The sequence below is a fragment of the Balearica regulorum genome, chromosome 6, assembly GCF_011004875.1.
Source record: "Balearica regulorum gibbericeps isolate bBalReg1 chromosome 6, bBalReg1.pri, whole genome shotgun sequence".
NCBI classification, from domain to species: Eukaryota; Metazoa; Chordata; class Aves; order Gruiformes; family Gruidae; genus Balearica; species Balearica regulorum.
Window position 1 is genome coordinate 30,654,480 of NC_046189.1, and position 13,558 is coordinate 30,668,037.

Sequence of the window (13,558 nt, forward strand, 5' to 3'; positions counted from 1 at the left end):
CATTTTGAAGACTTACATCTTCTTTGGAGATGAAAGGGTGAGAGCAAGCAATTAAACTGCCCAAGTGGAACTACAACAGTAAAGAGTCCAAATCCCACCTCTGCTACAGGTTTTCTGTGAGTCCATAGAAGGGCTTTGGCTGTGTCCCCATTAGCCAAGTGCAGAGACCTCTGAGGTTGTGCAGACTTAGACTGGGACCTTCAGAAAGTGTAGTCTTGCTGCAGGAGTAGCTGTGTTAGGTGGAGCACTGCACTACTTTTCAGATCTACGATAAACTCATGCCTCAGCATCACAGCCTTTTCACAGGGCAGGCTTGCTCTTGATCTCTCTAGGCCTCGGATTCCCACCTATTGTGTGAAATTATTAGTGCCTTCCTGCCTCACAGAAGCCATGTGAGGATAAATGTTGGTGAGGGGCCCTGGTCATTTGGCAACAGAAAGTATTCTCGACAGAGTTTAGACCCAGCACTGATACTCTAAATCTGTGGATCAACTCTGACCTGACTTCTGCCACTAAATTTCCTGGTTTGCAAAATGTTTTTTGCCCAGGCAACATAATCTGCAGAGACTTATTCTCTTCAGGGTTCAGTGGCAGTCCAGGTCTGGACAGGATTGAAGGTGCCCAAGGGTAAGAGTGATATTTTCCAAGCAGCGCAGATTTTGAGAGTTTTACTGCAGTGCTCTGGAGCTTTCTGCCAAGCAGGCAGGAAAGAGCCTATGTTCAGCCAGAAATCTGCATGAAACCTGGTGTCTGACAGACTAATCTATCATACACCGGAGACTTTCAATAAACTTAGGGTGTCAAACCTGCTGGTTCAGGGTCCTAGAGTATATTTACAACTTGCCATATTTCTGCAAGCTGCAACTCGAAGGAACTCTTTTGGGACATCAGTCACTCCATTCAGTCTTCAGCCCCCAAGCCTGCATGATCCAGATGCTTATACCACCAGGAGCAATAATAGCCAGGAAGGGGTGCGCCCAGGCTGCTGTGCTCCCCCTAAAACAACCTTTGTAAGTTCACACAGCACCTTCCCTGCTCACCAAACTCACTGTATCTCCTTTCTTGCACCTACCTACTTGGCGTTAACAGGTACATTCAGTTCAGCTCTAAATTAAGTATGAACATCAGTCCCATCAAAGCATCCAGATTTGCATCACCAGCAGCGTAGTAGCTTTACATTTATTGCAGAGAAGTCTGGCAGTCCAGACTGACGTGCACTTTACATGCCAGTTCTGAGTCCCTTGATGCAGCTTTTGCTCACTCCCCTCTACCTCCAGGCTCTTCTTGGTAATGACTATTCGTGACAAGGGCTCCTGAGCTGCAGTTCCCCATGTGACAGCCATGAGAGGCGATCCTTTCCCATCTCCTGATGGAGCTGACAGCCCCCTTGGCAGGCAGAACTATGAGGACTTCTGGTCATGACGCTTTCTGGCTGGTTTTCTACAGTAACACCTCCACTTACTGCGAATGGCCAACCCTTGTAGCCATGCCTCTCACATCCGCAGCCCCAGCAGGCTACTGCCCTGAGCTGACACCCCCACAGTTTCCTTCTGGGAAAAGTCAAATGTTTCCCTCAGGGCTTCCCAGCCACTCTCTGTGTAGCCATTTGTTTGGGTATCATCCTCCTGTTGTCCAAGCTGTTTCCCTTCAGCTTGCTGTTGTGCCAGATTGTCACACGGTGTCTCAACCATCCTCCTTTAAACCTTTTATGTTCTCCTCGCCAGGGAGCTCTTGTGAAGCAAGTTTTTTGGCTTGACTCCAAGCAGGGTCTTTCATATCAGCATTGCTGTACTAGCGGCTCCTGTCTCTGCCCAGCCAGTAATGAGATAGTCTCAAGGAGTAAGTCTCCTCGAGAAGGTGGGATGTCACAGCTACACATTGTATCTCCTCCGCAAAACTCACCCTCTCCGGGGACTGGGCACCCTGCCTGCAGCACAGGTGAGAGGGCAGAGCACTGCTGCTCCAGCAGGCAGGTGAAATCACTGCCATGGGGATGGGAGAAGGCCAGCATGTCTCTGCTATGGATGGGGAAAGGAAGGAGGGAGGGGAAAGGGCAAAGGAAGAATGTTGGAGAGTTGAGCTGGGACATCCTGCAGGAATGAGGATGGAGGCTTCCTCTTGCCCCACCACCACCACCTCTGGCATGCCCATCACAGCATGGGCACACTGGCATAGGCAAAGGGTCTGAGGCTGGCTGGCTGCCAGGCAGGCTGCTGCTCTCCATCATTTCTCACAGCGTCTAGATCTGACCTTGAGCTACAGCAAGCACATACCATCAATTCAAACAGTTGCATCTTTGAAGTCATCACTTTTTTAACACAGGTCTCTTTTGCTTGCCCATCGAGTTAGGAAATTCAGCTTATCTCCTTTGTTAAACCATTTATTATACAGCAGCTCATTCAAGCTGCTCTTCCCAGTCCATTCACCAGCTTTATTACTGACAAAAGAGCAGTGTCCCAGTCTCCTAGCCTTTGTTCTGGTACCAGAATAATCTCCTCTGTGGCTCGTCTGCCGTGGCGGCATATGTACAACTTGTGTCTATAATTCAAAACTATAGCTCATTATGTGACACTAATCTGTGAGAAACTGCCACCCATTTCCTCACCATTACTCTTTGATTTCAGATGTTTAGGTAAAGCAAATAGACCCTCAGTTAATAAAAGCAAACTGCTCACTGGGAATGCTGTATAGCAGAGTTAAATTTGAAATCTAATAATGGGAAAGAGATTGAAAGTTAAGACAATAAGCATTCCAGATCACGCTATTAGAGAGGGATGGAAGTTTCTACATAGTCAAGGCTGCAATCAGTTTCCATTTCAGCTCCTTTATTGGCTTTGACTTGGAAGGTTTCTCAGGTCTGAAAAATTCAAGGCTTATTCTTGATGAAAAGAAGAAAGTGTTTTGCAAAAAAGCAGGACAATTGGACAAAAATGGCATTGCTGATAGCTAGCACAGAAAAAGCAGGATTCAAGTTCCTAAAATCATCAGGGTTTTAGTGCATGGTGGGGGGAATTTATCTGTCTTGGGTTTTGAGTTGCTTAGATCATATTTTCAAGTTTTTTCTCAGTAATAACGAGGTTTAGAAAGTTGTTTTCCTCCCATTAAAATAAGCTCAAATAGTAATCACATGTGCTCAAGAACTGAAAAAAGCAGCAAATATTTCAAAACAATCACTCCTTCACTGAAGAAAAACAGTGCATTAAAATACTAACACTACAGTTAAAGCAAAAACAAAACATGCAAACTATGAGTCAAAATGAAGGTTATGAATTCTTGAAATGTGTGGTTTTATACTTAATGAAATGTGGCTCATAATATGGGTAGTGTGAGATTTACAATGTTCTAAACTATTCATATCCTTACTTGCAAATGTTTGGATTTTACATATGATGTGACAAGTAAATACATTGCTTAGAAACCATGGTGGGCTTTTGAAAATAATTCTTTTGTTCCTGGGATTTTGACTTGGCAGGTGTTTGGTGCAGTGGAGTTATCAAACTCCTCTGGTTTGCACTCAGACAGCACCAGTCATTCGGGGAGGGCTCTCAGATAAGGATAAAGCTTAAAAATCTGAGGCTCATGTTATTCCAGCTCCCTGTCTGCATGGCATGCCCTCAATACCTCTTACAGTTTCAGTCACGGTGTGTCCAATTCCTGAAACCAAAAACCCTCGTGAGCCCCAAGATCTTTTCTTCTAGGAAGCATTTGCTGTGAAGCTTTGAAACACAGGATGAACTGAGCCAAAGAGATGCTGTGGTGAGGTCATACTGCTTTTAAATAGAGACCGAAAGAACTAGTCTGAAATAATTTATAATGCTATCATCTAAGAGAATGATGTTAACCAGGAAATTGAGAAGTGGGAGTACTTATAAACTCTACCCTGATCCCAAACTCCTTCCACAACCCCAGAATAGCTGGCATTACTACTAATATGATCTACAGTAGCACATTTAAACATGGTTAACATTTAAATTTAGGTTTCATAAATTACACCCTGTAGAGATGGATAGAGACAGCTCCTATCTCTTTGAGGTATTGTTTCATTTGCAAATTCAAGCAGATGGTGCACGAGCAACTAATGACTCAAAAAATCACCCCTAAAAATAGTCCAGAACAAGGTGTGGATTTATCAGGGAAGGAAGGAACAGAAAAAAGACTTTACTTCCCGTTCCCATTTCTCTGGGCACAGCTCCAGGAGCTCAGCACACCCAGAAGACCCACAGTGCTGAGCAGCACCGAGGACCCCATATTCATGCACCTCTCCCTGCCACCTCACACAGGGTGGAAATGAGATGGCGAAGCAGGAAAGGACTCAGCACTCCCCCCTTTTCTCACAACAAGCCTGTATCCAACCCGAAAAAAACACCCTGGGAAATTACATCTCCATTAACTCTACCAAGAGTTGCTCGGCAGAGCCGTGTGGCATCATCGAAACTTTCAGTCTCCCAGTCAGGTGGGTAGTGCTGCATGAAAACTCACTTTTCCAAGCAAATTCCGTAAATACTTGTCACTGCTTCCTCATGAGGCAATACACCGCACTATATTGTACTTCCAGCGGGAAGTCAAATTTGCTGTCATTTCCCTGTTTATAACGATATTGTAGCCTCGTGTCTACCCAGACTCACACAGACTCTTGCGGAGACAGAGACTCCCTCCAGGACGTGTTGCTGGGGTTTGAGCAAGGGTGAAGTGCGTCAGCAGCGCCTGCGCGGGGGGGGGGGGGGGGGGGGGGAACCTGCCGTGCAGCAGAATTATGTAAACCATAAATTCCTCAGAGCAACATGCCTGTGTTTGTGCAATGCCTGGCAGAAGGCACTGTTCGTGGCTGTCCCCAAAGCAATGCCATTCTGAAGTAATAAATATTAATAATTGCTGGTTAAAGATTCCAGCACAGGTAAAGCCGCAGCTTGAAAAGTAAAATGTTTCTGTATGAAAAGCAGGAGGGCCTCTGGCAATTGGAACAGCTACAGGAATGTAAGTGTTATTATTTACTGCACAAATACACACAGAAAATGTATATTAAATCACACTTTGGTTGTCTCTGTGGAGCAAAACTCTCTCTCTGCTACACATCTTGCTCTTTTCTCTTGTTCATACCATGAGTTCTCCCAGCTCTGCTCCTCACCTCCCTGTCCTCTAGCACTGAATAACCCGGGAGGAAAGCAGTCTCTTCCTCCATTTTCATTAATAGCACAGACTGCTACCACAACATTATCTGATTCTAAATGTTATACTTAAACTGATTTGTTAGACCATGCTTAGTCTTTTCTTTTTGGGTTGTCTTATCTGTTTATTACGCAATAAAAAATAGTTGCTGCTGGGGCTCATGATTCAACCACTCCTGACGTATATTATTTCACTGAACCATAGTTCTTTTCCCTGTTGCAAATGCAACTCTAAATTTGTTAGAGCTTGCCTATGCTCATATTTTGTGTTTCTACCCTCCTCTTATGGCATCCTAAATAAAAATAATGTTTAAAAATAAAGGAAAATATATGCTAATGATATACAATGGGCCAGAAAAAGAGAGTTGCACCAAAATGCATTAGGTGGGGATCTGGCTATATCAGCATGATGAAGCAAACAGGTTGTGGAGTGAATTCTAAAAGAAGAGAGAAGGAAGCAATCATTTACACTGCCAAAGTCTCACTACAACTGATACAAAGGTGTGTAGATGAACCTGGTACAGAGGGAAAGTCTGGCCATGGCAAATAAACTGTAAAGTCACGTTCTGTGCTGGCAGAGGGATGGTGCAGAATGATTTACTGTAACTCTTCTAACATTCACGATACCAAGGGAGATGCCAGCATTCTGTTTCATTAACCAGTCATTTTGATTGCATCTTTTTTTTTTTTTTTTTTAATTCTAGTAATTTTCTCTTCTTTGCAATTATACTAAAAGTCTAAATCCCTCTACAAAAATTATAGCTTTCTTTCTGAGGGGGAGACTGGCCACATGAGCTGGAAACACACTCTCCTCTGAAGCCAGAACCTGAAGGGAAAGAGCTTGAGCAGCAACCCTGGACTAATGAAAAGATTATCTTTACCTTGCTCCCACAATGAGCTGGTTCCTGTTGGCATCCAGTGCAAGCTGAGAAAAGTCATGCACACCTGGATAGGTGAAATTCGACATCCAGGGCTTCAGATCTGCAATAAAAATGAGAAAGCAGAAAACAATAAAGCTGCTCTAGAAGCAGTGAGTTCACCCAGACATCCACTAATGGATTTCCTACTGAGTTATCTGTCAGGGGAAGGCTAATTAATAATCTATTTAAAGGGTTTCTATTTATTCTGATTCTCCGCAGAATACACAAAAACCCGTACATAAATGCAGAGCTGTCTCAGCAGTTATTTTCACATCCAAGATGGAGTGTCAGCATTGGTTTCAGAGACAACAGCAGCTCAATTTTATTTCTGTAAAAACTGGGGAACTGTCTTCAATGCCAGGGTTAAGTGATGTAAAGGAACTAGGTTGCCTGCCGTAACACCTCCACAGCCTTGCCTCCTGTGCTAAGCAATGGGAAACTGCTGCCGCCCTCCAGAAAGAGAAGGTAGGGTCAACCGATTGAAAACCCAGTTAGAGTAGAAGCGATCTGCACTCCAGACCTTGCTGCTCCAATGACAGGTTTTACCTTCTCTTTCAGGTTTTAGGTTCTCTTCTGGGTTTCACTTTTCCTAACATCTGGGATCCCTATCAGTTAAATCCTTCCTTAATTTAGAGGAGGTGGGGTCATCACAGCATCTTTGTAGCTGAGAGATTGCACAAGCCTGAGACTGGGTCTATCAAGTAGCTTGGGTATGCCAAACTAGGCAATTGTCCAAACTGCAATCACACAGGTTAAATGCCAAGCAATAGATTTGGCTATGCGATGCTTGTGGAGACAAAGCTCTTCCAGAAGCTACATCTATTAACACAACATCAATTGAGAGATCCAGGGCAGATAGTCCTGATGTAATAAAAAATACACCTGTTTAAAGAAAAAGCTGAATCACTATTTTTAGGGTGCTCTCAGGTATGACTCTAAGGCATTTGCAGAATCCCAGCTTTCAATATATTTACCAACTTTGACCTTGTGAGTATCACAGATGGCAGAATTTCAGTCTCTCACCTTACATTTTCATTGCACAAAATAACTGGGGATAGATTCATACATATCTTTCAGAAAGTCATCCAACTTTAGTGCGAGGACTTCTCTTGGGAATTTATTTCAACTGTTAACTACTCTGGCTGTTAAATACATGGAGAATATCAAATATCTGAGTGAGCAAGGCACAAATGAGACCAAATCAGTATATCTGTAATCCCTCTGTGACCTGTTGACAAGTAACCTTGCCTCATTCAAGGACTGGATGTTGAAGATGCAGTAGGCTCAACATGAAAGGTAATATCTTCTGGCCTCATGCCAACAGGACACCAATACACAGGCCAATGACCTGATGACTCATAACAATAATGATGCAGTTCAGACCAGTCCAAAAGAGCTCTGAAAAAATGTGCTCCAGTGTCATTTTATATCCCCAATGATAAATTGAGACATCTTACGGAAGACAGCCAGGTTGGAATGTTTTGTTGTAGGCATTAGTTCCCCTTTCCACGGGGATGAGATGACAATGTTGATGAGGACTCTCATTAAGGCCTTTGGCACCTTGGCATGCTTTGTAGGATTACAGATGTGCAGATACTTGTTGAGCAATTTCAAGTCCCTTCTCCCTTCAGGGATGGATGAAACCTAATCAAGGCCTGGTCTCATGCCTCATCTAACTGGATGCTGCCAGGGCCTCTCTGACAATGAGACCTCCATCCCCATAATCTAAAAACCCTGTCAACAGGAGCTGGAGGCTTCCAGCCTTTCTCAGCATTCCTGTCACACTGCATAACCACACACAACACATGTACCTCCTCTGCTCTTCAATGAAAAGGCATGAGTTAAGGAATAACTCAGCTCGTCTAACCTTCAAGCATCTCCACCACCTACACTCCTCTGGGACCCTTAATGATGTACTAGCACCAGGGAGGCACCGCAGTTTCACCTCTGGCATTCTCCTAACTAATGGGGCTCTGTCATCTTTTCCTGTAGCTCTTTAGCTGCAGAGACATTTTGAGCCAAGCAGCAGAACCTGCAACAATAACACCTTTCAGGCAGGTTAGCCAGCTGACATGTGCTGCAGATCTCCTGGCATTTCTGTTGGCTGACAGGGGTGGGATTAGGGGATTGCTATATAATGATGATACCTTTTAAGGATCCTGCTTTTAGGCCATAATTTCTCTTGTCATTTTACCTCCTCTTCTACCAACTCTTTCCTACTAACTAGCCCACTATTACAGTGCAGTGGCAAGAAGAATATTTCTTCATCTGCTGCTCTAAGCAAAAGCTCCTCACTTCAGAAGTACACTCATCAGAGAGGTACACTCATCAGAGAGGTACACTCATCAGTTCTTCCTTTTAATGACAAGCTCTGACAAATTACAGGTAAAAATAATTAAAAAAAAAAATTAAAGGCAGTAGGTGGCTTGAATCTTTCCATGTTGGCTGAAATGTCAATCAAGCCCAAGAAATAACAGGCAGTGTCTTGATTTCTATTACTACTGCAGGTGGTACAACTTATAAAGAAACCCTTCCCGGTTATTAAATTAAAGGCTGCAAGGCATGCATCCTCATAGCAAAATTAAGCTTTTATAGGCATGTAGTTGGAGATTATTAAACCCAGCATGGTCCCAGCTAAGAATGTCTAAATGTGAGTTGTCAGAATTAATGCCAAACGGCACATTTTCCTTCCTAACCTTCTTTCTTCCTGTTAAGAAGGAAGGGATAAAGTGGAATGGAAATGCAACCAAGAGTCAGTTCATAGGTCTTTTTTCATTGGGTGCATTCAAATCTACTGTTCAGACCACAGGCATCCCTAAGGACAGTTCCAGCCTTTCATTTTGAAGCTAGCTTGGTTCTGCAAGGTAAGTGCTGCCCTGGGTCTATCCCATATTAGCTGAAGTTTACACATATGGACCCAATGAACTCCAGCGTTTGCTTGTATTTGACCTTTCTCAGAAGGCTGATTTTTCCAGTACTGACTCTTTAATTTGGCTGGAAACCTTCAGTGCTGGGACATGTTTACATTTGCAAAAGTATCTGTTTAAAAACAGTATGAAAAATTAAAAACCAAGGCCCTGGCTTTGCATGTCAGCAGCAGGAGCCGGAAAGCGAGGAACCACATGGCTTAGGGGCAAAATGTTCATCAAGGCCTCCTTTGTGCTTCTCATCTCTAATCATTTCCAGGGGGTTAAAGATCCATGCTCTCACTTCCTCCACATGAGGACCAATGAACAAAAGTTTAATAGTTTCCAACACCATCTATCGCCAGACATCTGATTCAGAGCCTCTAAGGCTCTGCAAGTCCCTCCAAAGCTCAAGGTGGTTCAGGTATCCAGCTGCAAAGAAGACAAAGCTCTGCAGGAAATGTAAGTCTGCAGACACAGCTGTGCTCAGGCTATTATGTATGCATAAGACAAGGTGAAAAGAGGCCCTCTGCCATTTCGGAGGGTGGTCCCTGCAGCCTGCTAGCACACTGCCCTGCACCGGCTTCCCGAGAGTACAGGACTGGGATGAGGATTAGTCAGCTGCACAAAGGACGGCGTGCCAAATTGCAGGAGCTGGGTTTAAGGGCCTGATCCAGAGGCTCTTCAAATCATTGGCGGTTTTCCACTGAGCTTGATGGGTTTTGGATCAGCTTCTAAAGATGTGGTAAACCTGGTAATACTTGAGCCTTCATCTCCTCAAAACCAGCTGCTCCCCACCTCACCCTTACACTGTGTGTTTTGGAGGAAAGAAGTATGTGAACACTGAGCTGAGACTTCCCTGTCTGAAGGACAGCATTTACTGCTTCATCTCACTTAATCCCACTTGTAGCTCCCATCTCCAGCAGGCTGTAACAGCTTTGTGCATCCAGCACACACCACGCAAGAGCAGAGAGGTTAAATGCCCATGCCTTGAAATTGCAAAGCTATTGCTAGGTGCACAGAGCAAGGCTAACCACTGTGTTACTCGAGAACATCTCTTCTGGAGTAATTCTCAGCGTGGATTTCCTAGTCTGCAGCAAAAGAAACTAAACTAAACAGGACCAAGGATTCTTTGTGCAAAACAAGGGTACACCCACATATACAGACTAACCATGTCCCTATCTAACCATGCTCCTATCCTAGGATTGCACAGAAAAGCTTCAAAGATATCATAAAAAGACCTTAAGGGAGGAAGATAGGGAAGTTGAACAAGAAGGACGATTCAGAGGGACCCCATTCCAGAAAATACAACCTGAACCACATACATTACATGAAGCCCCTGTAAAATAAGCTGATTCAACAGTAAAGGCTTGTGCAATGAAGTAGAGCATTCATATAGGACTGGGGGCCTGCCAAACTCAATGGGAATAAATAAATACCTGTTCTGCAGATATTCAAACCTACTTCTGTGCAGCGTTAACTTGGCCACACATTGAGTACTTCCCTTACTGCCTTGTTACAGTCTCTTGTAAGTTCTTTTAACTCAGCCTACTAGTTCATGGTGTGTTTAAATACTGTGTGTGAGTATTTCAGCATTCATGGGGAGGCCCAGATGACAGCCATGACTTCTGAACTGTACAATCTCCTCTCCTTTTGGTTTCCTTCAGCCCTGGCACAGGGCAAACCATGTTTAGTGACTGGCAGATACTCCAGTGTGCAAGTACTCAACCACTTACATCTTTTTCAAACCACCCACTAGCCTGGAGGACACTCGGTGTTGGATCGCAACAATGACTAACAGATGCAAATCACTTTGTAACATAACATAAGGTCTCAGCCTGTCTTCTTGGTATAGGCTGATGAAATGTCCCCTTTTCAGAATCAGACCTACCATCTCAAACCATCCTCTGCTACAGTTATCCTCAGTATTCAGATTATTTGTCGTGAAGTAGACTGAGGCCACAGTTTCCACTCTGTGTGGGCCACTGACCAGAACCCATCAGAGACAAAGCAAGCAAGGCTGTAACCAAAGATCAGAAGGTTGATGGCTACTCATGCCACCACCTGTCTTCTCAAACGCAGCAAGTGTGGACATGCCCACGGATGCACGGAAGTTAAAGGCTACTTACAGTGTTATTTTTATTAGACTGACAATGAATCATATTTTAATATCAACCTCATTTTAAATTTGAGCTCTCTGTTGTAGGTCACACCACAGGTTAGTACAATAGTTTTTGGAAGAAAACTTTCACTCCTACCCTGTGCTGAGATGTAAAAGTAGCCTCCACTACAGAAAACCACTCCACAATTCAGCAAATTTATCAGGGGAGGGAGAAATCTTTTGCTGCGCGAGCAGAGCTGAGCAAACAAATGTGTCAGCACTCAGAGCTCAACTTTACTCATGAGGCCAAAAAACTCAAGTTGGCTTTACCCCAAAAGTCCTCCTACACATACATATCACCCTGCTGTCTTGTCTTCCCATCACCACCTCCACCTCATTACTGGTATTCTCTCTTTCTTTAACCTGATCCACTGAAATATTTAATTCTATATTAAATATGTCCTCATCCCAACTGCTGCAATTTCTAGCTTCATTGCCTTCTTAAATCTCTGATCTCCACTCACAGATATGAGGACTCAGAAGGCTGTTGGCAGGGTACAACGCCTTCTACAAAATGGGCCAAACCAGCAGTTTCCTTCTCTCTCCCCTCAATACCCAAATCCAAATCGGATGTTCTTCCAGCTGTCTCATTTTCATGGTTTCACTCAGTTTACCCCTCTGACCCCACATTCACCTCCCCTCCCACTCCTGCTTTCTTTCCTAGCAGTCTTCACCTTCCAGCCATGTTTCTACCTCATTTCCTGCCCGCTCAATCAATTCTTCCCATCTTGGCCAACTACGAAGCTCCTCCTCAGATGAGAGAAACAATGAGCTAACCCATGAGTGGCCTTAGAGTCACTGTGATAGCGGCTTGCAGTGAGCCATTCCCTTTCAATGAGATCCAAGAAGCAAAAGAGTTGCTAATGTTCCTCTCCAGCCTGTCCAAGAACACATGGATAGGAGATGACTGGAAGAAGAAAGAATAAGACTTTTTCTCTCTTGATATCATGAAAGAGGGAAAAGTCCCATCTCTCAGCTACCAAGGAAAGGAAGGAGATGGAAGAAAAGGCTCTGCTCTTTACCACTTTGAGGGGGGAAAAAAAAGAACCAAAGACCCAGGTTTTACCTTCACAGAGCCATAGCAATCACAATAATCATAGTAATCTAGACATGTTATCATTTAAAGTTATGTCAAATCCAGATGATTTTGCGTCTCTCCCTTCACTGCTCCTCCTTAAACTGACCTTGCTGAGCTTCTTCCATCCCAAGACAGAAATGACATCTGGAGATGTAGGCATGGTCCCAAGTGCCCAATGGCACTGACATTGAAGTCCTCGCTGACTTACGCAAATCATGAAACTAGTGTCTCAGTGCGTCCAATTGTTATATGGGTTTCGGGATACTGGCTAGTGCATCATGGCCTAATTATCTGTAAAGCACGTGACGTACAGGAGGCACTAACTGTTGCTAATGCATACCAAGCATCTTGACTCTTTGTTTCCTAAATTTTAATCATTTCTTCAAAACAAGTGTTGCTAAATTGTTTCAATATGGAGAAAAAAGAACTTAGTCCAAATCTAAATTTTGCAAAAGTACAATTATGACTACTTGTTTATTTACTTTTTTATTATTAATATGGAGCAGCTGGCAAAACACACCAGTCTATCAGGAAGAACCCAGGGATTCAACCCCAGATAAAGAAAACACTGGATAATAAGCATGAATTAGTGCTCACTCCCAGTATGGGACAGTGTGCTGTTAAGTTGTCCTGGGGGGCCCCCAAGGAAGGAGATCAAAGGACTGTGAGTCACATTCCCAGTTCTGCGCATTTCTACAGTTCTTCAGCATTTCTGCTTCATCAGAGAGGCCAGTCTTGGCCCATTCTCTGTTTCACTTGGGTTCCTATTTGCACATGGTGAAAGGCAGGCAGAAGCTCAATCAAACCCTGTCCCAGGGGAGAGCCAGGAGACTTCCACTGTGTGAGTCCCCAGGCCTCAGGCCAGGAAATTGGGAAAGAAATCATGAAACATGAGAGAGGCTCTTCCTTCTTCGGCACGGCTCTTACTGCTCAGACCCCTACAAGACCTCAAACTCAAACTAACATAGAATCATACAATCATAGAATCGTTTAGGTTGGGAAAGACCTTTAAGATCATTGAGTACAAACATAAACCTAACACTGCCAATTCCACCGCTAAACCACGTCCCTACACGTCACATCTACATGTCTTTTAAGTACCTCCAAGGATGGTGACTCAACATACAGCATTGCACATCCTCACCGGCAATGGCCTATCAACAGCAAGAGGAGACACCACAGTGCTGCAAGAGTGTAGGGTAAGGATGCATGTCCATGAGTCATGAGCATGTCCGTTTGCCATAGCTGAGATCAACAGGACGAAAGGTGTGTGTCTACACAGCACAAGACTTCACGGAAAGAATGGATTTGGCCTTCCTCAGCAGGCT

The 13,558-nt window shown here is 44.0% G+C and overlaps 1 protein-coding gene across 3 annotated transcripts in view; it reads right to left on the minus strand.

Moving 5' to 3' along the window:
- The window catches only part of SEMA5B (semaphorin 5B), a 272,595-nt gene that overhangs the window by 113,591 nt on the left and 145,446 nt on the right, over positions 1 to 13,558 (minus strand). For all 3 annotated transcript variants that reach the window (XM_075757063.1, XM_075757062.1, XM_075757064.1), the window contains one exon: positions 6,047 to 6,146. In XM_075757063.1, the coding sequence (XP_075613178.1) occupies positions 6,047 to 6,146 (100 nt within the window). The remainder of the gene's footprint in view (positions 1 to 6,046; positions 6,147 to 13,558) is intronic.